This window comes from Maylandia zebra, linkage group LG12 (genome assembly GCF_041146795.1).
Source record: "Maylandia zebra isolate NMK-2024a linkage group LG12, Mzebra_GT3a, whole genome shotgun sequence".
NCBI classification, from domain to species: Eukaryota; Metazoa; Chordata; class Actinopteri; order Cichliformes; family Cichlidae; genus Maylandia; species Maylandia zebra.
In genome coordinates this window covers 20,902,634-20,929,286 of record NC_135178.1, presented here as the reverse complement: position 1 = coordinate 20,929,286, position 26,653 = coordinate 20,902,634, and the positions used below count along the sequence as shown (strand labels likewise).

At 44.3% G+C, this 26,653-nt stretch overlaps 2 protein-coding genes across 7 annotated transcripts; both read left to right on the top strand.

The window, feature by feature from the left end:
• The first annotated feature begins 536 nt into the window (after positions 1–536).
• Positions 537–15,239, top strand: si:ch211-225b11.4 (tRNA (32-2'-O)-methyltransferase regulator THADA). Of its 4 annotated transcripts, XM_012917396.3 has the most exons (32): positions 537–735; positions 830–1,010; positions 1,096–1,182; positions 1,266–1,293; positions 1,402–1,550; positions 1,630–1,749; positions 1,834–1,954; positions 2,175–2,320; positions 2,397–2,481; positions 2,559–2,695; positions 5,306–5,503; positions 5,612–6,332; positions 6,602–6,754; positions 6,852–6,961; positions 7,042–7,202; positions 8,130–8,284; positions 8,362–8,526; positions 8,612–8,760; positions 8,855–8,992; positions 9,072–9,176; positions 9,263–9,463; positions 9,562–9,712; positions 9,912–10,164; positions 10,586–10,822; positions 10,934–11,141; positions 11,422–11,610; positions 12,150–12,409; positions 12,512–12,682; positions 12,763–13,029; positions 13,118–13,320; positions 13,412–13,528; positions 13,631–15,239. In XM_012917396.3, the coding sequence occupies exons 1-32, from the start codon at positions 611–613 to the stop codon at positions 13,672–13,674; spliced, it is 5,535 nt and encodes a 1,844-aa protein (XP_012772850.3). In that variant the 5' UTR covers positions 537–610; the 3' UTR covers positions 13,675–15,239. The 4 variants fall into 4 exon arrangements, with proteins under 4 accessions (XP_012772850.3, XP_012772849.3, XP_012772848.3 ...); XM_012917395.3 differs by having other exon boundaries at positions 10,937–11,141; positions 13,412–15,239; XM_012917394.3 differs by having other exon boundaries at positions 13,412–15,239.
• Positions 15,240–16,213: 974 nt separating this feature from the next.
• pik3ip1 (phosphoinositide-3-kinase interacting protein 1) lies at positions 16,214–23,024 on the top strand. 3 transcript variants are annotated; one of them, XM_004544588.6, is made up of 7 exons: positions 16,217–16,519; positions 16,698–17,058; positions 17,240–17,368; positions 17,770–17,886; positions 19,247–19,429; positions 19,611–19,689; positions 21,284–23,024. In XM_004544588.6, exons 2-7 carry the CDS (start codon positions 16,947–16,949, stop codon positions 21,498–21,500), a joined length of 837 nt encoding a protein of 278 aa, XP_004544645.1. In that variant the 5' UTR covers positions 16,217–16,519; positions 16,698–16,946; the 3' UTR covers positions 21,501–23,024. The 3 variants fall into 3 exon arrangements, with proteins under 3 accessions (XP_004544647.1, XP_004544645.1, XP_004544644.1); XM_004544590.6 differs by having other exon boundaries at positions 16,214–17,058; positions 19,313–19,429; XM_004544587.6 differs by having other exon boundaries at positions 16,217–17,058.
• Positions 23,025–26,653: the final 3,629 nt, after the last annotated feature.

Genomic DNA, 26,653 nt, shown 5'->3' with positions numbered 1-26,653 from the left:
ATATTTGATTGATTGATTGATTGATTGATTGATTGATTGATTGATTGATTGATTGATTGATTGATTGATTGATTGATTGATTGATTGATTGATTGATTGATTGATTGATTGATTTTATTTTTCGCCAATACATCCCACGATTCTGTGGATACAAAGTACCAGAATAATGAGTAACATCACAAAATCAACTAGAAACACTTAAAATATTAACAATATATAGATCAACATTTGAGGACAGTATATATAATATTTAGCAAAAGGTCAGTAATTAAAGACGTGTCACACTTGTGTGTGTCACAAAACAAGACTACACATAAAATCCAATAATAAAAGTTTGTCACTATTTTTTCTGTTTGTTTGGTTTTTTGTTGTTGTTGTTTTGTTTAATTGCTTATTTGTTTTTTTTTGCAAACCAGTACATTTCAAATTTGAAAATCTATGGATAGCAACAATAACACTTCGGCCTCTAGGTGGCAGCATGTGGCTGTAAGTCTGCGATGACAGCTGCTCTAAAAAATAGTAGAAGAAGAGTCTTGTCACGTGACCTGTAAATCAACGTGCTCGCTGGGAGTCTGGAAACAGTACACATCTGTACTGTGGAATCGATGTGATGATGCTGGGGTTTGAAGAGCTGCTGAGAAGTCTGCAGGACTGTGTGATCTCCGAGAATGAAGCAGCTGAGAACGTCAGCCGGACTCTGAGGCAGTTTCTTCAGAAACTGTCTGAATCGTCCAGGTAGCAGCTGCACCTCAGGCACGCATAGCTATTTTCTAAAACACTGCATGCTGTTCTGAAAAGTTTGGCTGAATAAGTGCGCTTCCGTGAACAGGAGCGGCGTGAAGAGATGCAAGGAGCGCTGCTTGGAGGAAGCTGTCCAGCTGCTGAGACAACTTTCTGAAGCACAGCTGTCTGGTTTAGAAAACGACCATCTCACACTTCTCGTCAGGCTGCTCATATCCACGCAGCTGCAGATGGTCGGCATCTCCACAGCTTGTCGCAAAGTGGACCAGGTTGGCTTTACTTTGTGTCCGATGTGGCTGTTCGCAGCTTAAAGACAGAAAGGCACATTTACACCTTTATTTTATTCCTTAACAGATGTTGCAACATTTAGCAAAGGTGGACCACCAGCTGGTTTTTAGAGAGACCCGTGAGTGTTTCCACTCCGTAGTCCACAGTGACCAGGTACAGAGTCCTCACTTCGCTTTGGTTTGTCGCACATTTCCATAAAAGGACTGCAGCCAACTTTGACCTTGTCTTCATTTCAGATTTTGTGTTTTGAGGATTTGCAAAGAGGTCAGAACAAATTTAAACTTACATTTATTTTTAGTAAGTTGCCACCTTTAACTTGTGTTTAACTGTTGTTCCTGTGCGTATATATATATATACACACACTGTCTGCAGCTTGTATGTTCCTGGAAGACAGCACTGTTGGCCGTGAGGTGTGGAGAGAGTCGTACATGTCCATGCTGAACAAAGTTTCTGAGTTACTCCCTGTCGCACTGCAGCAAGAATCCCTGAGAGATGGACCGCTGTGCTACATTACAGTCAAGGTATGCGAGGAGCAGTGTGGATCATCATCAACTTACTGCGTGACCTCTGTCACTGACCAGAGAACTGTAATCTCTGCAGGTGTGTTTGCAGATATTCCAGCTGTTGTCCAGTGATGTTGCTCCTCTGGTGTGGGATGAGGAACAGAGAGCCCCAGTGCAAAAGATCCTGCAGACCCTTATGGCCATAATACTTGGACAGGTTTCTAAAGAATTAATTAATCACTCACTTACGGGATAAATGTCAGCTGTTACAGCTTAATGCTGACTGTGTCCTGTTGTGCAGTGCTGCAACAGAGACACTCGTCTTCTTGCCGGCACCGCCGTGGCCATGCTGATCAACACAGCCTCAGAGAACGGAGCTGGAGGAGCTGCAGCCTGGAGTCTGCTACAGGTCTCTCACTTGGGTATGGAAGCAGTGACATGAATGTAGAAGCAAATCAAGCACTGGAATTTGAACAGATATTTACCCAAGCGAACATCTGCCAATACATGTAATATATGTTGCACTATGTCTAAAAATTGATCAGAAACTATGCACACAATGTGTTATCACAGATTCTACAGCACACTGTAAGTGTGTGGACACTCGTTGCTGAATAGCTCCCACTTCCTGTTATTTCTCAGAGCCCTGGCTGCTGGCTGTCGGTGTTCTCCGGGTGCAGTGCGACCCTGCAGAGAAGGATGGAGTGGCCAGACTGGCTGTTTGCAGAGGTCTCCTGACCTGCTGTCGACCTCACATTTTGCTCAGTTCACATGAGGACGCCCCAGAAGTAAATCTACCTGAAGTCCACCTCAGAGCATGCATTGTGGTTGTGTTTGCTTTCATTTCCAAACTTTTCTCTTTAGAATCGCCTGCTGCTGCATGGTTTGTTTCCTCTGGTGTTTACTTTGTGCGAGGAGAAGCTGGATTGTCACTACTTTGCCTTCGAAGGTGAGTTGCTGCCTAAGCTGTTTGTTCATGCTTTGCAACACTTCTGTGGCCTACATAAACCTGAGGTGTTGTTGCAGTGTTAAACTTATGGCTGAAGAAGGTGAAAGAATGTCTGGCTGATCTGTGGAAGGTGACATGTGTTCGCCTTCTTCCTGACAACTGCACTCTGCTGCAGCAGCTCATTCACCTCATCTGGACCAATGCAGAAAGCCCGGTGAGAACAGAACTATTATTGTTAAGTGAAGTGGGACGTTTTTAATATTCAAACTCTTCGATAGACAAAATTGGCAATATGGAAAGAATTACAGAGGACAGGAGTAGGATAGGCAGAGGAAAGGGGAGCAGAAAAAATATCCTATCATATTCTACTCCTCTCCTCTATAATTCTTTAGTAACCATGTTTGTCTTGTATATTTTTATGTCTGATAGACAAAAGACTTAAAATAGACTGTAATTGGAATCAAATTTGTTTATATTCTGTCTTGGTTGATGTCATATTAGCTGCTCAATAAATCATAATCAGAAACTTTATTGGCATTGTCACGAGAACAACGAAATGAAGAATGGTCCCCGATCATTGCATCATCCCTAGCAATATCAAAATATAAATAAAACAATAAAATTCAATAAATAAAATAGATAAGAATACTTAAAATACTAATAAGATGTAACAGTAAAACATTCACATACATTCCCACACACATGCTTCAGACCGTGCATAGATTAACACAAGAGTGGCGTGATGGACATTTTTTTGTAGTATTCAGATGTGTTATTGCAGTTGGATAACAGCTGTGTTTGAGTCTATTAGTCCTTGCTCTGATTGCCCTGAGGGCAACAGTTCGAACAGGGAGTGGCCAGGATGTGAGGTGTCTTTTATGATGTTTTGGGCCTTTTTAAAACAGTGGGCATTGTGTAGAACTTCCAGTGTGGGGAGAGGGCAGCCAGTGATCTTTTGGGCGGTGTTAATGATCCCTTGGAGTGCTTTCCTCTGAGCCCCTGTGCAGCTAGTGTACCAGATGCATATGCAGTAAGTTAGAACACTCTCAATGGTGGCTCTGTAGAAGGACACCAGCAGTTTCTGTGTGATGTTATTCCTCCTGAGAATTCTCAGGAAGTACAGTCTCTGTTGGGCCTTTTTCAGCAGCTCGGAGGTGTTCACACTCCAGGAAAGGTTCTCCTCTATATTGACTCCCAGGAAGCGGAAGCTTGCCACCCTTTCTACACAGTCCCCATTTATGAATAGTGGTTGGATCTCTGCCTTTTTCCTTCTGAAATCTATTATGAGTTCTTTGGTTTTTGAAGTGTTGAGGAGGAGGTTATTGGCCTTACAACATGACGTCAGCTGCTCCACCTCGTCTCTGTACGTAGACTCGTCTCCCTTGGAAATGAGCCCCACCACTGTGGTGTCGTCTGCAAATTTCACAAAGATGTTGCTGTGGTGGCGAGGAGTGCAGTCGTGTGTGTAGAGAGAGTAGAGCAGTGGACTGAGCACACAGCCCTGGGGTGAGCCAGTGCTGAGACTCAGGGCTGAGGATGTGTGATGGCCAACTCTGACTCGCTGTCTACGGCCCGAGAGGAAGCTGTTGATCCACATGCAGGTGCTGTATGGAAGCCCCAGGTCTTGTAGCTTGGCCACCAGTTTGTGTGGAAGGATGGTGTTAAAAGCTGAGCAGTAATCCACGAAGAGCATCCGCACATAGCTACCATGCTCTTCCAGGTGAGTTAATGCAGCATGGAGTGCTGTGGCTACAGCGTCTTCCGTGGATCGGTTTGCTCTGTAGGCAAACTGGTGTGGATCCAGGCTGCGGGGCAGGGCTGCTGTGATGTGTCTGCGGACCAGCTTCTCAAAGCATTTCATTACCACTGGGGTGAGTGCCACCGGTCTGTAGTCATTCAGGCCGGTGATGTGGGGCTTCTTAGGCAAGGGGACTATGGTGGAGGACTTCAGGCAGAGTGGGACAGTCGCCTGTGCGAGGGATTTGTTGAAGATCCTGGTGAAGATCCCAGCCAGCTGTTCTGCACAATCCCTCAATATTCGACCTGGCACACCATCAGGACCCGCCGCCTTCCTCGGGTTAACAGCCTGCAGCATGCGCCTCACCTCGTGCTCTTCCAGGGTGAGGGTGGTGCTGCTATGGGTGGCGTGTTGCTGCTGTGGCTCCAATACCTCCGGTACCCTGGTCTCAAAGCGGGCGAAGAAGATATTCAGCTCCTCTGCCAGCTCCAGGTCACCGTCCGCAGCTCCGAGATTGATCTTATAGTTGGTTAGGTGCTGGATGCCTTGCCACACCTGCCAGCTGGTATTACTCTTCAGATGGTCCTCAATCCTCCTCCTATAGTCCCCCTTTGCCTCTCTGATGCCTCTCTTCAGGTTGGATCGGGCTGTGGTGTAGTAATCCCTTTTGCCAGACCTGAACGCAATGTTCCTCTCCTTCAGCAGCTGCCTGACCTCCCGGGTCATCCAGGGCTTTTGGTTGGGATAAGCCCGGATCCGTTTGACTGCTGTAACAGTGCCTATGCAGTGTTTTATATAGCAGAGGACACTGTCTGTGAACATTTCCAAGTCCTGATGTTCAAAGATATCCCAGTTAGTCCTGTCAAAACAGTCCTGCAGCTGCTGAGAGGCACCCTCTGGCCATATGGTAATATTCTTTGTGATGGTAAGAGCAGTTTTCTTGAGGGGGGCATATGCAGGGATTAGAAACAGTGACAAGTGGTCAGACTGACCCAGATGTGGCAAAGGTCTGGCCCTGTAGCCCATTTTGATGTTGGAATAATAAAGTCATATTACAGCCAGGGTTGTCGTACTGTGTGTTTGCAGGTGGACGGGGTGTCAGAAACTGCTCGCAGTGCATTTTTTCTGCTGCTGGATCTCTATGAGATGGACTGTAAACAGTTCTGTGACACAAAGAGGGCTCTTTATCTTACTCTGCTCGAGCGAATAATGAAGCTACCTTGGGAAGCCAAAGCTAAGTATCATCGCCTGTGCGCCTTGCTGCCGTATCTGGGTACTGACAAGGTGAGAATTTAAAGGCAGTTACAGTGTTAATTAATGTTGTGAGCTAGTCATTATTGGCCATGTCTTTGTTTACTTTTTCTGTCTTTCTTTTGCCCTTCCTGTCTTCAGCTGCTGGATCAGTGTCCTGAAATATCCAGTCATCTCCTGAAGTGCTTGTCTACCAATCACCTGGCACCGTGTGGGTCAGAGCTTTATAAAAGTCTGATCCAGCAGCAGAGGCGAGAGCTGTGTGATGGCTCTTCTTCACACGCGGAGCTGGATCTGGCGAGTCACTGGGCACGGCGTTGGCAATCTGTCCTTCATGAGGCGCTGACATCTGAAGTGCCTCTTCTACAGAACAACAGTGCAACGCAGTTATTACCCTGCACCTTCCAGGTGTTCCCCTCTGCTGTGGACCACATGCTGGCCTCCCTGGACCCATACACCCCAGGTCACCTCCACGCCTGGGCCTGCATCTTGAGCTCTTATCGAGCTGTAACTGGAGACTCCCTCTGGGCCCTTCAGGGTAGTTCCACCTTAGAGACCCTCCAGCTAGCTCTAGGATCTGCAGATGACAAAGTACGACTTGCTGCTCTCAATCTGCTCTGCTGCTGCCCGAAGACCAAAGACACACCAACTCCGCAGGAGATGGCGATCATGAGGACGTTCATACCTCAGAATCTAAACTGCGACTCCTCGCCTTTTCGCCAACATTTTCAGGCTGGAGTGAAGAAATTTCTGATTCGGATCAGAGATGGCTGTTTGGCATATGTCAGAGGACAGAAGGGCAAAAAGAAAGGAGAATCCTCTCACTCGGAAAGGACACAGGATCTCTTAGATCAGGGAATAGGTGAGAAAATCATCATTTTTGAATGAGACCTTTCTAGTTCCCCATTTTTGTCCTTAGACTATACTAGAGTAGCTTTGCATGATTCACAATTCAAAATAATCCCCATTTAACCTACACCAGGGCAGTCAGGTGGTCCTCTGTATGAAACAAACTCTCCTCCCTTTAAGGCGATCGTTCCTTTAAGCCAGCTTCTTCTGATTGATAGGCAGTCTCAAACAGGTTTGAACAGTGCGTAGGTGAGTGACTTCTTCTTTTCATATGTCATATAGGATTTGTGGAATGGCTGAGTCAGCTTCCATACACCTATCTGGCACCAGGACACAGTTATCAGAGAAAGAAGACGGCATTGCTGTTGCTCTCAGCAGTGCTGGAGACCTGCACAGACACCTGGAGCCCAGACAGGAAGAAGGGACAACCTCCGGGTACGTTTGGAAAATGTGATGCTGATATTCTACACTTAACAGATTTTTTCCCTCCTGTTTTTTGGCTTTTAATGATATCTGTGGAACATGTTTGCAGCAAATATCAGTTCTCTCATTAGCTGTGCCAGACAGAGAGGACAGTGGGATTTCTTCTGCAGGACGAAACAGCTAGTACTTCTCAGCTGTTTGGAAGATGCTACAAATGAGGTAGAGATGCCGTTTCTTACCTTGAAATTTTAATTGGTTTAAATCAATCGAAGCTGAATGTAAGGAATCCCCCCCCCCAGATTCGGGAGCTCGCTGCTGGGTTATTGTTGAGATTTTTTCCACCCAGTTTTCTAGATGATCTCACTGAAGTGCTGCATACGAGAACTAAACAGCTTCTATGCAGTCCCCGGGTGCAGGAGGCCCAAATGGGAGCACTGATGATGAAGATCCTCCTTCAGAAGTAAGAACTGCTCTCTAAAGGCTGTCGTTCTTATTATATTTCTTTTTTTTGGCATGTGGATTCAAAGCACAAGCTGTTGATTAATTAAGAGTTGCAGTCTATTAGAGAGTGGTGTGTTTTGGTCCCCTGCAATATGTCACTATTGCACAATACTGTAGCATTCCCAATGCTACAGTACTTTTCTTGCTTTTGGAGAATTGAAATGATAAGATTCTTTAAATGATGCTGTAGGTCCATAAACTCCTGATTGTGTAGATGCAGTTGGCAGTCAAAGGAACAGTTTGCATTGCCTGCTGATAATACAAAGGAACTTTAGAAAATGCTTCACAGGTAGTGAGATTTCTTTGGCAGGGGAAGTTACTGAACACCCAAACTCTGTGAAAAAACATAAATCAGGGTTAACTCAGATTAGTAATATAGTTGCTAAAATAAAAAGACATTTCCACTAGAAGAACATGTGATTTTTTAAAAATTTACAGACGTACCAGAAGCTTTGTTCTCACCTCACGCTTAATAAGAGCCAGCTCACTCAAAACAGAGCTGCCACTGCTCATTGAAGAACAGTGCAGAAAGGATGGCGTGCAGTTTAGTCTTCTATATAAGAAACTTTTGTGGCTTGAAAATACTTGTTTGTATTCACAGGTAATATGAACTAAGGAGACACAGTATTATGAAACCAGACATGCAATGTTTTACATAAAAACAGAGCTTTGTTTTTAGCATTGATAATTGTAATGTACATCAAACTGGAACAAACTGCTTAAAAACAGCTTCATTCTCACTGATGACATTTATTCGTTGTATATTTTGTTGGACTGATTGGACTATTTAGATTCACTGTGGTGTGACGATCGGATCCATTGTGCCGTTTTTTTTTTTCTGGGGACACCAGGAAGAAAATTAATTTCCGTTTTTTTGTCACTGTAGATCAAAACACCAGTGTGAGGGCTGCAGGCTGAACAGTAGGGAAAGTAACTCAAAGGCCTTCTGCATGGTTAAAGTCCTGGTGAAGGAGCTCGAGGAGCACTATCTAACAGCCAAGGCAGACATGATGCTTGCTGCCAGAGAAAAGCCTATACATGGTGAGACTGAGAGACATTTAAGATAAACCTCAAAAAAAGTTTCAGTCCTTTAAATCCTGTCACGAATTGGGTTGCAGGTGCTCTAAGTGCTCTTCAGAGGTGTTTGCTTGAGACACCCAACAGTGTATATGACACACTTGACCCCAGTCTGAACATGGAGGTGCTGGGCCTGCTGGAGAACATCTCTCTGCTGCTGCTCGGTGTTCTTTACGGAGATCCGGAAGCATGTGCCAGCGAGAAGGGTAACAGAACAGTCTGCAGAAACACTTCTCACTTAGTTGAGATTTATTTCTACACCTCTCGAGAAATTACTCTGTCTCGTCCTAGATGCACCGCCTTCCTTTTGTGATATGGGAAATGCCATCAGCTCTCTGATAGCCCAAACATCTGCAGGTGGCCAGGCAGAGGGAGAGGAGTGTGTCCTGCTCTCTGAAGAGCACAGCCTTGTTCTCACCTGCTGCTGGGTCTCCCTCAAGGTATAGCTGTAGATGTAGATGCACAAACTGATTGCTGAACGTTGAAGATGTTTTTACCACTTTGATAAATGTGCATTATTTGTTTTCTGATTAGGAAATAGGAATATTTTTAGGCTCTTTGGTGGAGAAAATTCTCACACAATCCAAACCCAGCAAGTGCCTTCTAACAAAACAGGATCTAATCAAAGCTGCAGAAATATTCAAGAATATTCTTCTCAAATGCCGTCACTGGGTAAGTTTTATAGAGCCCACTGAGAGGCACTGAGTCTGGATGTTCTAAACTTTATGAAACTATATTTTTTCCTCACCAGGGGGCAGTAGAGGGATGTTGTATAGGTTTCACAAAGTTCTGCGCTTCTCTATTGAGCAGCAGTGATCCAGAGCTCAGGGATATCCCAGCCCAAATGCTGAAAAAAGTAAGTGATGGTGCATTCCCGGGTTGAAAGCTTTACACGGATTGTTGGCTTTTAGATTGAGTTTTTCCACTCGTTTCTGTTTACAGGGACTGCAGGTTGTTCAGTGTCTTCGTTCTACATCTGTGACCCGGCGGGCTGCGGGGTTGCCTATGCTGATCCTGTGCATTTTGTCTGCAGAAGAAGCGAGTAAAGCAAGACCACTGTTAGCCCACAGTATGCAAACCTTGCTGGAAACAGCCAGAACTCCTCTAAATGATGACTGGGACCAAACGTTGGACCTGCCACAGGTGCGTAGCTACAGAGGGAAGATGTTGGTTTTTGTAATTAAAAAAGACAAAACAAAAAACAGCAGAGGTGGTGGAATAATTGTGCTTTCCTCTTACAGGTGTGTGCAGTGCACACCCTGCAGGCTCTGGTGCGGAGCACGGCTTTGGGAGCAGCTATCCTTCAGTTTGCGTCAGATGTAGCTATCTTGTCACTCACTCTGCTCAGCTCTCCTTGCTGGGCCATGAGGAACGCTGCTCTGCAACTTTACAGTGAGACACTCACTCATTTAGAGTTTTAGTTTTACTATGTATTTGTAGTTTTTCATCATGACTGTTACTGTGTTTTCTCCATTTTTAAATATCTGTACAAATACCAGAAATACCTCAGTTTCCTTTTAAAGAAGAAACCGATTTTGATTATTGAGGAATATGGCTATTAAGTTCAGCCCTAAATATCCTCTGTTTCCAGGTTCTCTCTGCACACGAATGCTCGGCCAGCGGTCGACCTCTGAAGAGGCTGGCCCCACGCAGCATGCTATGTCTCCTGCTGCCTTCTTCTTCCACTATCCTGCACTCCAGCCCTTCCTCCTGGGCGAGCTGAGAGGGTCGGCACAAGACCTCGAGGGTCCACCCAATGAGGCCAAGCTACATCTCAAACCCTCGCTCTACCCTGTTCTCACTCTGCTAGCCCAACTCCAGCCCGGTGTTCAAGACTCAGAAGAGTGTGTAATGTTTACATTTCTCTTAAACAGTTTGATTAGAAGTAAGATTGAAACATTACAGTGACTTTACAATGTCACTGAAGACCAGCGATTTAAGGAAGGCATTTTAGGAAGTTTTCACATTTGGTTTTTTGCTTAAAGTCAGATAAGAAAATCAATATTACTCTCATGTCTGCACAGTAATTATGTAGCTATAGCTATCTACCATAACTACTGAGAGCAAGAATAAAACATTTAGAAATAAGCAATCTCATTTTGCTGGAATTCTTGACAAGAATAAAAATAAGTATATTCATCAAAATGTTCCTTGTATAGGTCAGCATTTTGTTTCATTTATACATTTCTGGTATATGTTAGTTGCACATTAATATTGAGCAATATTTAATTAAGTGAATCTCCTGGCTTTCCTCCTTTCTTCCAGAACTTTGTCAGACTTCCTGCCTCCTTTACTCCAGCTGTCTGCCAGTCCGATTTACAGTGTGAGAATGATGGCCTCAAAGGCTCTGGTTGCCATGACTCCTCCCTCTGAGTACATGAACATCCTCATCAACCTGACATCTCAACTTCCCAGTCCACAGCAGCAGTGCTCTCACAACCGGCTCCATGGACAGCTGCTGCAGATCAAAGCTATTCTAGAAAGAGCTCTCTGCGGCAACAGGTGAGACTTAAAAGAGCTCTTTATTCTTTCATCTCACACTTTCAGGCTTTCAAAGGGCTTTGTTCATTCATCAGAATGTCGGGTTTTGAAATCCTGCTGCGTTTCCATTAGCAGCACCCCTTCAGATAACCTGTTTGAGGTGCTGAGCAGGATAATAGCGTCACTGTGGATGGTGACTGAAGCTCAACGCTGCCCCCTGGTGAGAGCAGTCTATCTCGATGTGGTCGATGCTCTTAGAAGATTCTGCTGTGAGACCTACCTTTCAGATCTCAGCAGCACACTCCTGCGTCACCTCCAAACACCTCAGCAGAGTCTTCAGGTGTGTGAATTACTAACCCGTTTATTGGGCCCATAAAAGGTCTTCCAAAGCCTGATACATGTGGCTGGTGCAAATGTAGCTCCTTCATTTTATATAAAATAAGCACAAATGTGACTGTTATCAATATAATTAAATTTTTTTTAAGGATTCTTCTCTTGATCTCAGTCACTCAGTATCTAGTTGATTCAGAAAATATATTTGCAGCTGCTTTTACCACAAGTCTTTCTTTGTTTTTGCCTAATCCGCTCTGTATTGAGCCTGTCTATACCTGTTTCCACAGGTTGGGATGTCATCCTTCCATGAAAAAGCCATTCACTTTCTATGTGCAGATCAACAGTGGGCATGCAAAATCTGGGAGAACTTCTCTTCAGCGAGCCCTGATCTTAGACTCACATTGGTTGCATGGGTCCTGGATGGGCAGAGTTTGCGGCAGACTGGCTTGAAAGAAGTGGTCCAGAGGGTGCTGCAGGTAAAACGTGATTTGTTCCCTACACTTGAGGCAGCACAGAGAAAGCAGACTTTCCCAAAACCAGCCGAGCAGCTTTTTTTGTAACGACCTTCTTATAATACAATGAGAGGAAACCTTTGAGCCAAAGATAATCTTAAATATAATGCCAGCCGAGGTTGACAGCTGGCAAAAGAAAGGGTGTGCCCGTACACTATTATAATTTGGAAAAAGGGCGACTCTAGCACAGTCGTGCTGAGGATATATTCCCTTTATATCACTTGTGTGTTATGTTATCGCTAAATCAACCAACTGCATTGTTTCCTGCCAGTGTTACTCACCCATTTTAAAAAAGATCCGATAAGATCCTGAATATCTGCAGACAGTGGGAAAGATGATTCTTTTGTGGTTTGGTGTTTATTTTCCAGCAGTTTTTTTTAACCTGTTCATCTGATTTGGTAACAATGCATAAGCACTGCTTTCAGTAAACTGAAAATAAAGAGAAATTATCTGTTAAAAGACAAAAAAGAACCTGAACGTCTTACAATCAAATCCACTTCCAGGCAAATTTAAGGGAGGCATTGTTGAGCCGCAGTGTGGAGTACTGCAGGAGCTACCTTGCAGCCCTGGTGGCAGTGATGGCCAGAGGTGATACCGCTTCATCCCAGCGTGTTGTACTCTTGGCCCCACTGGAAGAGCCAGTTCTGCTTGAGTGTCTGGATTTGCTGCTTAGGGACCTGGAGGACCAGAGAGGCGGGCCAGAGTTTCTATCCCAGGCTTTCTCTGCTGCTAGCCTGCTGCTGTCCCATTGGCCACAATCCAGGTTTTTACACATTTTATTGCCCCACTTTATTTCTTTATTAAGTCCCATATTGGAGTACGTCTCACTGCAGCCCTAATTTTCTTCTTTTCTTTTGCCAATCAGTCTAAAGATATCCATGATCCAGCGCTGGTGTGGTATTTTGGAATGCCTTTGGGCCCCAGATGTCCCTGAAGTGCTCAGGATAGCATGCGCTGAAGCTCTGTGTGTGGCTGGAGCGCCACTCATGAGCCACACAATGAAAGAATACAGCACTCTGGTTCCCATTATGATCAGGTATTAAGGAAGTCAAAGCATGTCGTCAGGTGATGCACTCTGATGAGCAAGACTTCAGAACACTGAACCTTCCCTCCTAGGTTGATCAACACAGGCCTTTACTTGCTGCAGGACCAAAGCCAGGAGGTGAGGATTAAAGCGGCTTGTTTCGCCTCCGTGCTCCACCATGCAAGAAGAGGCCAAAGCCAGAGGAATGTCTACCTTATGCAGGTCAATCAAGCTCTGCCATTCCTCTTGGATGTGCTGCTAGAGGAGTGCTGGGATGCTCCTGGCACACTGGAGGTGCTGATGTGTCACCTGCCTCAGTCTGACCTCAGATCTGTGCTGAGACATGCCTCGGTGGAGGGGTACGTTTCATCACTGAATCAATGCATTTGTACAAACGTAACCATATAACCATATTAACTGCGTGTGGCTTATTGCTCCCTCTCTCAGGTGTTCCAGTCTGTATGAGCAGGATGAGGCCAATGTGTTTGCAGAGCCCTCTGTGATGTCCGTGCATGTACTGCCTTACCTGCTACAGATGGCTGAAAAGTACTCTCAATCCTCTTCTCTGGCACGGAGCCTGAATTCATGGGCACAGGACAATGCTGCACAGGTGGTAGACGGCCTTGCAGTCTGCAAAGAAGTCCAGCCAGGTGCCACATTAGCATGCCAAACGCCATATACATACTCTTGCATATTTGTGAATTTTCAATGTTATAATTCAATTATTTATTCTTTCTATAGCTGAATCATTGACCCCCTTATGGCTGGCTCTCCTTGTGGACCCCCGTTTCCACAGCACCCTGTGTGGCCTGTTGACCAGGGCTGCCTTCCTCCTCCGACTACTGAAAACATCTAATTGTATACAACACCTTTGTGATCCTTTATCCGTGAACACGCATTTACAGGACGTTTGTAGTCTACTCACTCAGAACGGTGTCCACTTTCCTTCTGCTTTGACAGCTGCTGTGGCTGGAGAGCTGCCACTACGACAGAGCGCTCAATGAGCAGAGCCTTTTTGGCTGATGTGGCTGTGGATAAAATTACCTGCAGACACTTGAAGAATGATGATGATGGCATACTCGTATAAGGCCCAAGACGTGAATGAGTATTGCAGATCCTGATGCTGCAGTACAAGGTTATGTAAGAGCTGCTACCACTTCTGGACATTATAATATTTGCTCTACAGAAAAGAGACCATCCAGGCTCTTCATGCCAACTGAACATATGCTTTAAAAAAAAGAGAAGAAAAAGAAAACAGCTGCTCCTCCTAATCTCTAGAGGGATGTTAATGATACAATGCCTTTTAATAAAGTTTAATAACATTTTCTGAGGGTTGGTTCATTTCTTGTAGAGCTACAGTCACTAGAATAGCAGGTCTGCCTTTGATCACCATAAACAGTTTCCCAGCTACAAGTTTGCTGTGTCTGAGCATCGACAGCAGTGAGGCTCAGAGTGATGCAGTGATGTAATGCAACAGCATCTGGAGAAATTATCTGCCTGCTACCCACCAGGGGAATACAGTGCATGCTTTATTGTTCCATTAGAGGCCTTCTGCCTGGATAAGTGTTCCCTTTCCAACCACATGAGGGCTGATGATTATGGACTTGAATGTGATTGAGAGCCGGCGGTTGCCCTGCAATAGACCGCACACTTGAGCAGTCTTACATCACTGCTTTTGTTTGAGATGGGCAGCTCTTGTTATTAGATAAACAGGGACATCAAAGCGGGTGTACATGCTGTCATTGGACATGATTAGTAGTGCAGCATTATCAGTTTATTTGTATCTGAACCTACCTCTATATGTGCTTGCACTGTGCATATATGAAGCGCTGCACTTGTGTGCATCTAGGTTATGCAACAGTAATGACTATAAGCTTGTATTAATGGCTCGTAGATTAAACTTATGCAATGTGTCTTCTATGAGCCATGGCAAAATCCACACCTGAGTACTGTGAGATTAGCATGAGCCTCAAAGGAAACCGTGTGGGCCGTGTTGATACCGGCTCATTTTAAATAATGGAAGCAGGAGAACACAAGTGTGGGGGCCATATTTGGACAAACATAATCATTCTATCTAGAATCCTTTAAGAGTTTAAATAGTGCCTACAGCTTGCAGCTGCAGATAAAAACAAAACCATGCTTCCCTTCCTTAGTTTTAAACACACTTTACTTTCCTACTTTTTAATAATCTTGTTATTTTAACTCTTGAAAGCTTTTTCACATGCCTGAAAATAAAAGTGTACTTTTAATGAAAAGCTATTTTAATTGTGTTTTTTTGACTGAACGCTCCTTTATTCCCCTTAAACTTGAAAACAAAGTATGAGAAGTGAGTTTAAGGTCATGATGGTTAGAGATTTCCTCCTGGAGGCAAAGTGTGCATGAAACTGGAAAATGACCATCTGCTTCAAGAAAAGCCTCTGTCGGCCTTTGTGACTGACAGTCTCTGGGTTCTCAGTAAGCCCGTGCCCTTGGTAATGAAATGATTAACTATGGCAACGTGAAACAAGACCATGTATGCGAAGCCCCTTTTATGTGATGTGTAAATAAATACTGACGTGTGTGCACTGCACTGTTTGGACGTCATGTTTTTCCACTGTTCTACCACAGGGACCCAGCTGATCTTTGCGTTTGCAGTGAGAAAATACCCACACTTAGTTTTGTTTTCTTTTTATAATGACTTAAATCTTATATGAAATCTGAAATGACAGCTTCTTGTATCTTGATTTAAAAAAAAAAAAAAAAAAGCTTATGCAGTTTATATAATCAAGAACTTTTTTAAGGGTGATACTTTGGAAAAATGTTAGTCATTAATATGATTAGTGCTGCTTACTATCATTTTCCAAACCTTTAAATCATCAAATATTAGGCACAGGCATCTGGATTGTCAATGTGAATGGTCAACCTTACACAGCCTAAAGCTTCAGATCACTCAGATTTAGCAGTTTAATTGTTTAATTTATATGCATGAGCTGGAACATTTCAGGAAGTTTAGCCTTTTAACGTGAACATTTAGCGCAGCAGGTCTCTGTGGAGGAGAACAAAGATGAATGCAGACAATGCCAACATGTGTTTTCACAGATTTCTTTCATTTAATCTCCAACAAGGCATATTTATTATAATTTAGTCGATTTCAGATAGGGCTCAGACACATTTCTGAAGGTAAGGAAGTCTTCCTCATCAGGTTGGAGAAACTATAATCGAATGGTCATGTTGACTTTTTGATTCCTTACCACGATGGAGAGAAATTTCTTAGGAGAATTCTTTACAGCAGCTCATTTCTGGAGAAAGTCGTGCTGATAAAAAGTGCAAGTGTTTATGACATAGATAGTCTCAATGAGACAAAATGATTAGATCCAGAGAGGCCAGAGTGTACTGGAGTGTACGGCACACATGTTCACTGTTTGCTCTGGTGATTGCCTGAAAACTGAGTAAGCATATATTTGAAAAGTGGCAGAGTGAACATTGACTGAGTCACGGGTTGGCTGCCCTCTTTATTAGTCAGCCAACAATGGCACAGGCCTCCACTCTGCTTTGAGCATACAGCTCCCTGTGCACAGGAAGAGACAACTGGCAGCCCTGCTTTATTAGGTTCAGCAGAGTCAACTTCTGACAATATCCACCTAAAAAAGAACAAAACAAGGGGGGAGGGGAAAAAAAAAAAGAAAGCCTCCTGGGGTGGAGAGGAAGCATGGGAAACAGGAAGAGGGAGTTTGGATAAATGCACCAAGTAGTTAGAGCCAGATAAGACCTTGCAGTTGGAGAGGGATTAAAAATGGAAAAGTTTTAATTTTTTTTTTCATGGAAATGGAAAAGTAGAGCAGCTATTTATAGGAAACCAGAGAAAAGGCTGTAAGTGTGGAAAATAGTCTTGGTTAAGGAACAGGATCGAGGCTTGATAGTTGGGGGGGGGAAATAAGTTCTCCTCACAGCTTAAGCAAAACAATCTCTTATCAAGGCTGCACGTATTATTTTTCAGGGTATGCTCTTCATTGTGCATGTTCATTGTGTGTGTGTGTGCGTTGCATAGGAATCTGGTGAGGCTTTAGGACCTTGAGGTTTGCACTGCAAAGGACACCTCTTCCTCCTCCACCACCACCGCCTCCACCGCAGAAGGCTGTTTACGAAGTAAGCTGAGAGCTCGTCTTGACAAAAACAAGGGCTGGGACTGCAGCAAGAGGGGCAGTGTGTCTGAATCCAGCACAGGCTCGTCCTCCATCGGAAACACTTTGTATATATTGAAATATATATATATATACATTTTTGGTGTAGAGGGAAAATGCTGTCTGTGAAATCAGCCCGTCAGCTCTGCAAAGTGTTTTTCTCTTTGCACGTTGTTTTCCTGAGCGTGGCTCTGGTGGAGAGCAGGGCATCAAATGGAGACCAAAAAGGTAAACTTGTGCTTTATAGACTGATTTTTATGTATGTGTGTGTTGAATTCCTCTTTCTTTTTTTGTTTTTCTAAAAGCTGTGCTCCGAGTGAATGTTTATATTATTTTTCTATCCTTTCGTTTTCTTTGCACAAATAAGTTCATGTCTTGCGCTCACTTGTTGTTTTGCTGTTTCGCTCAGACTGCGTGAGATCCCATGGTGTGGACTACAGAGGAGAACAACAGAACTCCTCCTCAGGTCTGAGCTGCCTAATCTGGACCAATACTACAAGGGACTATGATGTTACAATCCATCCAGATTCAGAAAAAGGTACAAAATTATATTAGATCTAATGCCCCCCTTAAAATGAAGTCAGATTTGAAATGCCCACAGTTATTGGGCACAACAGTTTCCGTGCTGGATAACAAACAGCATGGAACATCTTGGCTGAGGTGCTGACATGGCAAAATCAGAGGAAAGGCTGTGAAATACAATAAAAGATGTGAATTTTCAGCATCTGTGCCTGTTGATGGTGTTAAGTGGCCTATTTTATGCACCAGTTGCTCTTTTCCTTTGTTTGTGCTCATACCAGGCCGTTCATTGTACTGTGATGAAGTAGTGTTAATGATTAATGAATCCACACAGTGGGGACAGACATGTAAAGATTGGCCTTTATTTCTACAAGGCATGGTATCAGACACATGCTATTTTTTTTATCATTCCTCCCGTAGGTGTTGGAGATCACAATTACTGCCGAAACCCAGACGCCTCTGAGAGGCCTTGGTGCTACATTGCTGGCCCAGATGGAGCAATTCAGAGAGAATCCTGTGCACTTGAGACATGCAAAGGTTGGTAAACCCTATACACAGCGGTAATTATTAATACTATACGAGTTGTATGCACAGTACAACTGCCATTTGCACAACAAATTCGACATTTGTAGAAACATGGCCAAAAATAAGCTGCACTGTCTGGCCTTGCAGTAGAAATGGTTTTTTTTTTTTGTTTTTTGTTTTTTTTGCTAATAATGATGTTTTCTAGCTTCTCAGCTTGAGGTAAAACTTATTAGTCAATGCAAAAAGTGTGCAGCCAAGTTGGAAACTCTTATCACTTAAAAAACAAAGTTTCCATCTAGCACATGTCTAAAACTTGTTCCAGTCTCATTGCAGATGGATCAGTGATGACTTGCTTTTAAGAGTGTAGTAGGTCAGCTGGGCGCTGTTAAGTTACTCTGAGGAATCTCGCGTGACCTTTGTCTCCGTCTCTTCTGGGGAGCCAACAAAAGTCATACAATAACAAAGCACCAGCGCACGCGTCTCAAACTTCTGTTTGGGAAAAGCCGTTGACCACGCCCAGCACCGAGCTTATTGGCACAGAGGAGAGGTTTTTCCCACGGAGACAGCAGCTAATTGGCTGAATCAGTTTATGACTTCCTGCCCTTTAACTGGGGCAGAGTTGATAAACAAGTTCTGTGGAGGAAACGGAGAACAAAAGATTTAAAGAGCAGACATTGTCATCTGTTGGAGTGGCAGTTGGCTGTGCTGGGCTTGTTTGTGTCTGGTACATTGGAAAAAAACAACCCAAAAGGCACGTGCTCGTCAGTCCCCTATTGATTTACATCCCAACAGTTTGTTGAGAGAAATCTCAGAGCTTTCGTCATGCCACAACATTACCGCTGTTTTTGCGTCAGCGGTAATGTTGTTGGACCAGCAGTAATTGGACACCACATGGTCCACTTCTGGTCAAATTGAAGTACCGCCACACACTAAAGAATAAAACTATATATTAGGTTTTAAAAGCATAAATACATATTCTTGGGTTAGGGTTGCCAAAGTGAACTACTTCATGTAAAAGTAGAGATAAAAGGTAGGAAATGGAAAAACTCCAGGTTCAGACCCAGAGTGTTTTACTACGCAGACATGCTGCTGTAGTTTTTGCAGGATGTTCATTGGAATTGCCTTTTCAAACATGCAATGACTTCACATTCTGGAATGGCAGCATATGTTTCTCCAAAACGACTGTTACTACTTTTACATTACACGTCACTGTGCAATGTTTAGCATTAATAGTGCCTTCACAGATTAGCAAGCATCCTCAGTATACTAAAAAGTTTTTTTATGGCCAAAAAAAACAACCTATTACTTCTGTTATATGGCAAAACATGACTTGGGGAAAGACCACTAAAAGGTTGTTTTGCTGTATGTTTAGAACAATACTCTTCCATACCAGCAAAGACTGAATCCCTCAGTACAAAAGCAACCACTCCCTCCACAGAGAGCGCTCAGCCAGCCAAAGCTTCGCGGGGAGATGTTCCAGCTCTGCAGCCAGTGATGGGGATCAGCCAGCGAGTTCATACAGGACCAAAAAAGAAGAAGGACCTTGGCGCTATTGGTATGCTGTGCTTTTTTGTACTTTAAAAACATGTATGATGCTGGCATTGTGCACAAACCTGCAGCTTGAATACGTTTTAATTATAAATTACACAGTTTAGTTTTTAAAGGAGCTGAAAGTCTTTCTTATATATCTGTATCTTCTGTTTTAACCATTTTCCTCTTCTCCTTTTGTTTTTCAGGATATGTCCTTGCTATCATCATGATGGGGATTATAATCGTCCTTGGAGTGGGCATCACATTGGGCTACTTCTATAAGAGGTGAGCATCTTACTCACAGCAGGCCAGCTGGTTCAGTATCAGAGGGATTTGTGTGCATGAGGATGTTCAGGATTGTCTGTTCATGGATGGTGAGCTACTTAGATGTGAGATAAAGCCAAAATGCGATCCTTCAGAGTTGCATCGTCCAGTTTAAACCGGCTTGTAGTGTTTTTGATAGCTTTGAAAGGTGGAGGAGAAATACCGGAATGATTCATTCACACGACATCACGTGTCATCGGCGTACTCTTAAGTTTAGGCCATCGACTATTAAACAGATTCCCTACCGATGGTCTCTGTTGTTCTTCTCAGAAGCAAGGCAGCAGTTTTATGAGCTTTCTCACAAAAACCACAACAGAACATGAGGGCAAACGTGGCATGAAATGAAATGCCTGCAGTTTATTTTAAGCAGGAGGGGCTGAATGGGACAGGAAGCGTACAGTTATGTAACGTGCAAAACGTTAGCCCCGATGTTACGAAAGAGGGAACTCGGGTTCCCTTTGGCAAACACAAAATGCCCTCCCGGATCTGTGTTGGGCTGTCCTATCTGATTAGCGCTGCCCCGTCCTCGTTTTCTATTATTAGGAAGTGATTACTAATAAGGAGGAGAAGCATATTATGTCAAAGGGTTTATAAGTGGCCTCAGCATACACTGGCAGCATCACCACCAGTAATGAGTTTGATGAGTGGGAGACATGCTTACATTCTTTGCAATTCGCTGTCTTTGACTGACTCTGCATTATCTTATGCCACCTAAAAGAAGAGCTGAGGAAAGATTTCACCCCAGACTTCTCCAGGCAAAGATTGCACACTATATCCCAGTGGAAACAGCCTGCAGTGGGAATAGATAGCTTATTGACAAGGAAACCAATCCCCTCGAGGCTTCCCTTCTACCCCAAACACCATCCATTTGGATTACCTCCAGGAGTGCACTGATTCATTTTGTAGCATTAAGTACAAGTAATCTTTTTTTTACATCTCGTGTATCGCTAACCCTCTGGTCCTGAAAAGAAATGGAAATTTGTGAGAAGTCTAAAGACTTTGTGGTGATATAAAGTGTTTCAAGGCAGAGCAAAGACAGCACAGGAGCAGGCAGATAGGCGTATATTGGCCTGTTTTGGCTTCAGATCAGCAGAAGGTCACCTCGTGCTGCTTCCCGTCGCTGCATTGCCTTGGAGTAGATAAACTCCCTGCCAGCTTGTGAGTTCTGGGTTCCTCTGGCCATCTGTCCCACTGCTGACAATGCAGCGCTTGGTGTAACAGGCTGTGTTATCTACGTACAGTATGCTCTCTGAAGACCCTTATCGTGAATATGCTGCCTCGGGTGACGCCCAGAAATACAGTGTGTAGGATCAGCGACAAGGCTTCTGAGTGCATGCGAATGATAGATATTTTCATGATGCTGAAAACAAAACAAGACTTGACTGTGATTGGTTGTTTGCATGATAGCTAAGAGTTAAAAGGGAGAATGAACAAATGCTACTGTTAATTAACAAAAATCCATTTAGAAAAATCAGTTATTGCAGATTCATCTTTTGAGGGTTAACTATATATAAAGAGATATCATAACCGATCTATGTTTTGTGTTTGCCTTTAGGGGTCGGGACCTGAAGAAGCAGCATGAGCAGCGGGTCTATGAGCGTGAGATGCAGAGGATCACCCTGCCCCTGTCGGCTTTCTCCAATCCCACCTGTGAGCTTGTAGATGAAAACACCATTGTTATCACAGCAGAGCATGAGACCACTCCCGTGCAGGACGACGCGGATGGCGGAGACCCTCTCATGGCCCAGCAAGCCGGTACCCCTGGAGCATGAGCGGGCATCTAGTTCCTGATGATTTTTCTTTTCTTTTATGGACCAAAGCACTCCCATCTCCCTGTTTCTCCTTTCCACCTCCCTGAGTAATGTCTATTTTAAAGGAGCAGGGGGCAGTGTTGTCTCCGGAGACTTGAACTGAATGAAGCTTTGTCCTTTCTGTATTTGTTCTTAACACGTGAGGCACAAACAAGATAAGTTCACACACAGTGGACACAGCCTTAACAACTAGAAACCCATTACAGTGGATCTGTTGTTAATGAGCACGTCTGGAGGTCTTTAATGTTCATATCTGATACTTTTGATAGCCAAGAGAATAAGGGCTATTCTCTTAAATAACAATACGAATATCAAGTCAGTGTTTATAATAATACGTAATGACACCAGTGTGTAAAGAGGTGTTGTTTGGAACGGGGAAAATGTTCATAACCTTTTGCTTTTCAAGGGAGGTTTGATTATGTGATGGATATCTGGTTTATTTTGATTTGTAGTGACCTGCTGGCTGTGCTGGCGGGGAGGCACAGACAAGAAACCTGTGCGCACAAAGAACGCTTTTTCTTGCGTGCACACTTGTGATACAGATGTGGTCCAAAAATAGTCTCCCTCTTGAGACAGGATGAGGGAGTGTGAGGTAAGACAGGCCCACTAAAGACAAGGGAAGGCCTATAACTCAAAAAACTGCCTTAGCATGATACTTCTGAATGTATTTCCTTTATAATGTTCCTGGAGATTTGTTTTTCGTGTTCAGCCGACGGGTAAATTTGATTTGAAAACATCGATGGTGGTCCCGGGAAGACGTGAAAAAGAAGACTTGCTATTTTTTTTTCACAGGTTAAGGAGTGACAGGAAATTTTCCAGAGTCTCCTCAGGATGAACGAGAGACAGTAGTTAGACGAAATAGCACTGCCGCAACACAGACCAGACGCGTTTAGAAAAAAAAACAAAACATAAAAATCTGTCTTTGCAGTGCAGGGCAGTGTAGCTGAAGAGGTCTAGATTAGATTGACACTTTTGAGGTGTGCGCTGCGATGCTTTAGAGTTGACACAGGAATGGAGTAGATAGTAGAAACAGTCCAAAGTTTAGGTGTTCACATAAAAACACTCGAGAACATGATTGCATGTGTATGGTTGCCTGTTGTACGTTTCCCCTTCTGAGGCTTTTATTGTGTCTTAAAAAAACAGGACTAAAATGACTGCTTGAGAATAATTAAAAACGTTAGACATCATCAAGATTTTGCAATGGTAGTTTTCACTGCGTTACTATGTTGTTTGTTATGATCCAATCACTCCAGAGCATCTTGTTTTGTGATTATTGCTGGATCCGTATCACTGGTAATGTTTAGTTACTGCTGCTCCGTTATTTTAAGTGTCTGTGCGCTGGCTGCGATCATTGTTTATAGTAGCAGTGTGTTTAAAATACTTTTGTTCAGCGTTTGGATTTAGAACTTGTATTTTTATGAATGCAGATTTTCACTGCCGAGACTGAAATAAAAAAAAAAGAAAAGCTAAAAGTACAACTTATAAGGTGTGTTGGACTCACTATGTTCTTTCTTACATTTATTGCAATAAAGAAAACAATACAATAGAGCTGATTTGTTCAAAGGAAGGACGTTTTTATGCACTGGCTCCCCCTGCTGGCAGTTCTTAAACACAACACTGAGGCTTAGGTTTAGCTGACTGTTTATAGGACAAAATCAGTTAAACATCAGAAAACTTAAACTTTTGTGGATCCATTCCACCTGCTCTGGTACAAATGAAAAGGGACAACACGTGCACTGAAAGGGAACAATCTTGCAGGTGGTAACGGAATCTAAATCCTTTACGCGAGGAGCACAACAGGAGTCTTACAAAATGACCTCCAGCTGGCTGATGATGTGCATGTTTCTGACCAAACTGTCAGAAACAGACTCCATGAGGACCTGGTGTTCTTTAGTGGGACCTGTACTCACAGGTCAGCACCATGCACGTGGATTGGCAACTGTCATACAGGGAGTGCAGAATTACTAGGCAAGTTGTATTTTTGAGGAATAATTTTATTATTGAACAACCACCATGTTCTCAATGAACCCAAAAAAACTCATTAATATCAAAGCTGAATGTTTTTGGAAGTAGTTTTTAGTTTTAGCTATCTTAGGGGGATATCTGTGTGTGCAGGTGACTATTACTGTGCATAATTATTAGGCAACTTAACAAAAAACAAATATATACCCATTTCAATTATTTATTTTCACCAGTGAAACCAATATAACATCTCCACATTCACAAATATACATTTCTGACATTCAAAAACAAAACAAAAACAAATCAGCGACCAATATAGCCACCTTTCTTTGCAAGGACACTCAAAAGCCTGCCATCCATGGATTCTGTCAGTGTTTTGATCTGTTCACCATCAACATTGCGTGCAGCAGCAACCACAGCCTCCCAGACACTGTTCAGAGAGGTGTACTGTTTTCCCTCCTTGTAAATCTCACATTTGATGATGGACCACAGGTTCTCAATGGGGTTCAGATCAGGTGAACAAGGAGGCCATGTCATTAGTTTTTCTTCTTTTATACCCTTTCTTGCCAGCCACGCTGTGGAGTACTTGGACGCGTGTGATGGAGCATTGTCCTGCATGGAAATCATGTTTTTCTTGAAGGATGCAGACTTCTTCCTGTACCACTGCTTGAAGAAGGTGTCTTCCAGAAACTGGCAGTAGGACTGGGAGTTGAGCTTGACTCCATCCTCAACCCGAAAAGGCCCCACAAGCTCATCTTTGATGATACCAGCCCAAACCAGTACTCCACCTCCACCTTGCTGGCGTCTGAGTCAGACTGGAGCTCTCTGCCCTTTACCAATCCAGCCACGGGCCCATCCATCTGGCCCATCAAGACTCACTCTCATTTCATCAGTCCATAAAACCTTAGAAAAACCAGTCTTGAGATATTTCTTGGCCCAGTCTTTACGTTTCAGCTTGTGTGTCTTGTTCAGTGGTGGTCGTCTTTCAGCCTTTCTTACCTTGGCCATGTCTCTGAGTATTGCACACCTTGTGCTTTTGGGCACTCCAGTAATGTTGCAGCTCTGAAATATGGCCAAACTGGTGGCAAGTGGCGCCTTGCTACAGAGAGGCCAAGTACAGGTTCACTAAAGAAGTGGACATTGCCAAACATCAGCACTCTGAGAAGATGCAGCAGCAGATCTCAGAGAACGACTCGGCCTCTGTGTGGAAAGGTTTTAGGAATATTACAAACTACAAGCCTAAAACCCCCCACTCCACTGATGACTTGCTCTTAGCCAACTCCCTCAACGACTTCTACTGCCGTTTTGACGAGCCATCAGGCAGCCTTCACACCTCCAACGACCCCAACAATAGAGGCACTTTGGACACTAATTCCCCCACCTCTCCCCCCTCCATAGAGCCATCACCACCTTCAAACTGTTCACCTGCAACACCCGCCCCCTCACCCCACACAAAAGAGGATTTCACACCACCTCCTCCGACCACAACTCTTCATATTCATGAAGCAGATGTGAGGAAGCAGTTTAGGAGTCTGAATGCTCGGAAAGCTCCCGGCCCAGACGGTGTGTCTCCTGCCACCCTCAGACACTGTGCAAACGAGCTGGCCCCAGTGTTTTCTGGCATCTTCAACTCCTCACTGCAGGCATGTCATGTGCCTGCCTGCTTCAAGTCCTCTACCATAATCCCTGTCCCCAAGAAACCTAGGATCACTGGACTAAATGACTACAGACCCGTGGCTCTGACATCTGTGGTCATGAAGTCATTTGAGCGCCTAGTTCTCTCCCATCTCAAGACCCTCACGGCCCCCCTCCTGGACCCCCTGCAGTTTGCATATAGAGCCAACAGGTCTGTAGATGACGCCATCAACATGGCCCTACACTTCATCCTGCAGCATCTGGACTCCCCAGGAACCTACGCCAGGATCCTGTTTGTGGACTTCAGCTCTGCCTTCAACACCATCCTTCCAGACCATCTCCGAGGCAAGCTTTCCCAGATGAATGTGCCTGATCCCATCTGCCGGTGGATCACTGACTTCCTGACGGACAGGAAGCAGCACGTGAGGCTGGGAAAGAATGTCTCGGACTCCCGGACCATCAGCACCGGCTCCCCTCAGGGCTGTGTTCTTTCTCCTCTGCTCTTCTCCCTGTACACCAACTGCTGCACCTCCACCCACCAGTCTGTCAAGCTAATCAAGTTCGCAGATGACACCACCGTCATTGGGCTCATCTCGGACGGGGACGAGTCTGCCTACAGGAGGGAGGTTGAACGTCTGGTGTCCTGGTGCAGCCACAACAACCTGGTGCTGAATGCCCAGAAGACAGTGGAGATTATTGTGGACTTCAGGAAGCACACAGCCCCACTCCCCCCCATCATCCTGACTGACACCCCCATCACCTCTGTGGACTCATTCCGCTTCCTGGGTACCACCATCACCCAGGACCTGAAGTGGGAGCCCACCATCACCTCCGTCATCAAGAAAGCCCAGCAGAGGATGTACTTCCTGAGGCAGCTGAAGAAATTCAACCTGCCAACACGGACGATGATGCAATTCTACACTGCAATCATCGAGTCCATCCTCACCTCCTCCATCACCGTGTGGTACGCTGGAGCCACTATCAGGGACAAACAGAGACTGCAGCGTGTTGTGCGCTCTGCTGAGAAGGTGATTGGCTGCAGACTCCCATCTCTGCAGGACCTGTACACCTCCAGGACATTGCGGCGTGCAGCCCGGATCTCAGCTGACCCTTCTCACCCTGGACACAGTCTGTTTGACCTGCTCCCCTCAGGCAGGAGGCTCCGGTCCATTCGCACCAGAACCTCTCGCCACAAGAACAGTTTCTTCCCCTCTGCTGTTGGACACATGAACAATAACCACATGACTGTCCCCGCCACTAACACATGACCCTACGCTGTGTCACTGCATCATTTCATGTTTGGCACTGATCACCACCTGCACTCATGTATATATCTTTCTACGTAGCACTCATAATTCTTATTCTCATGTATATATCTCATGTATATCTCATGCACATATCTTTCTTTCTACATAGCACTTTAATTCTTATTGTCTGCACTGAAGCACCGCAGCAATTTCCTAATGTTGTAAACCTCAACATCTGGCAATAAACCCATTCTGATTCTGATTCTTGGT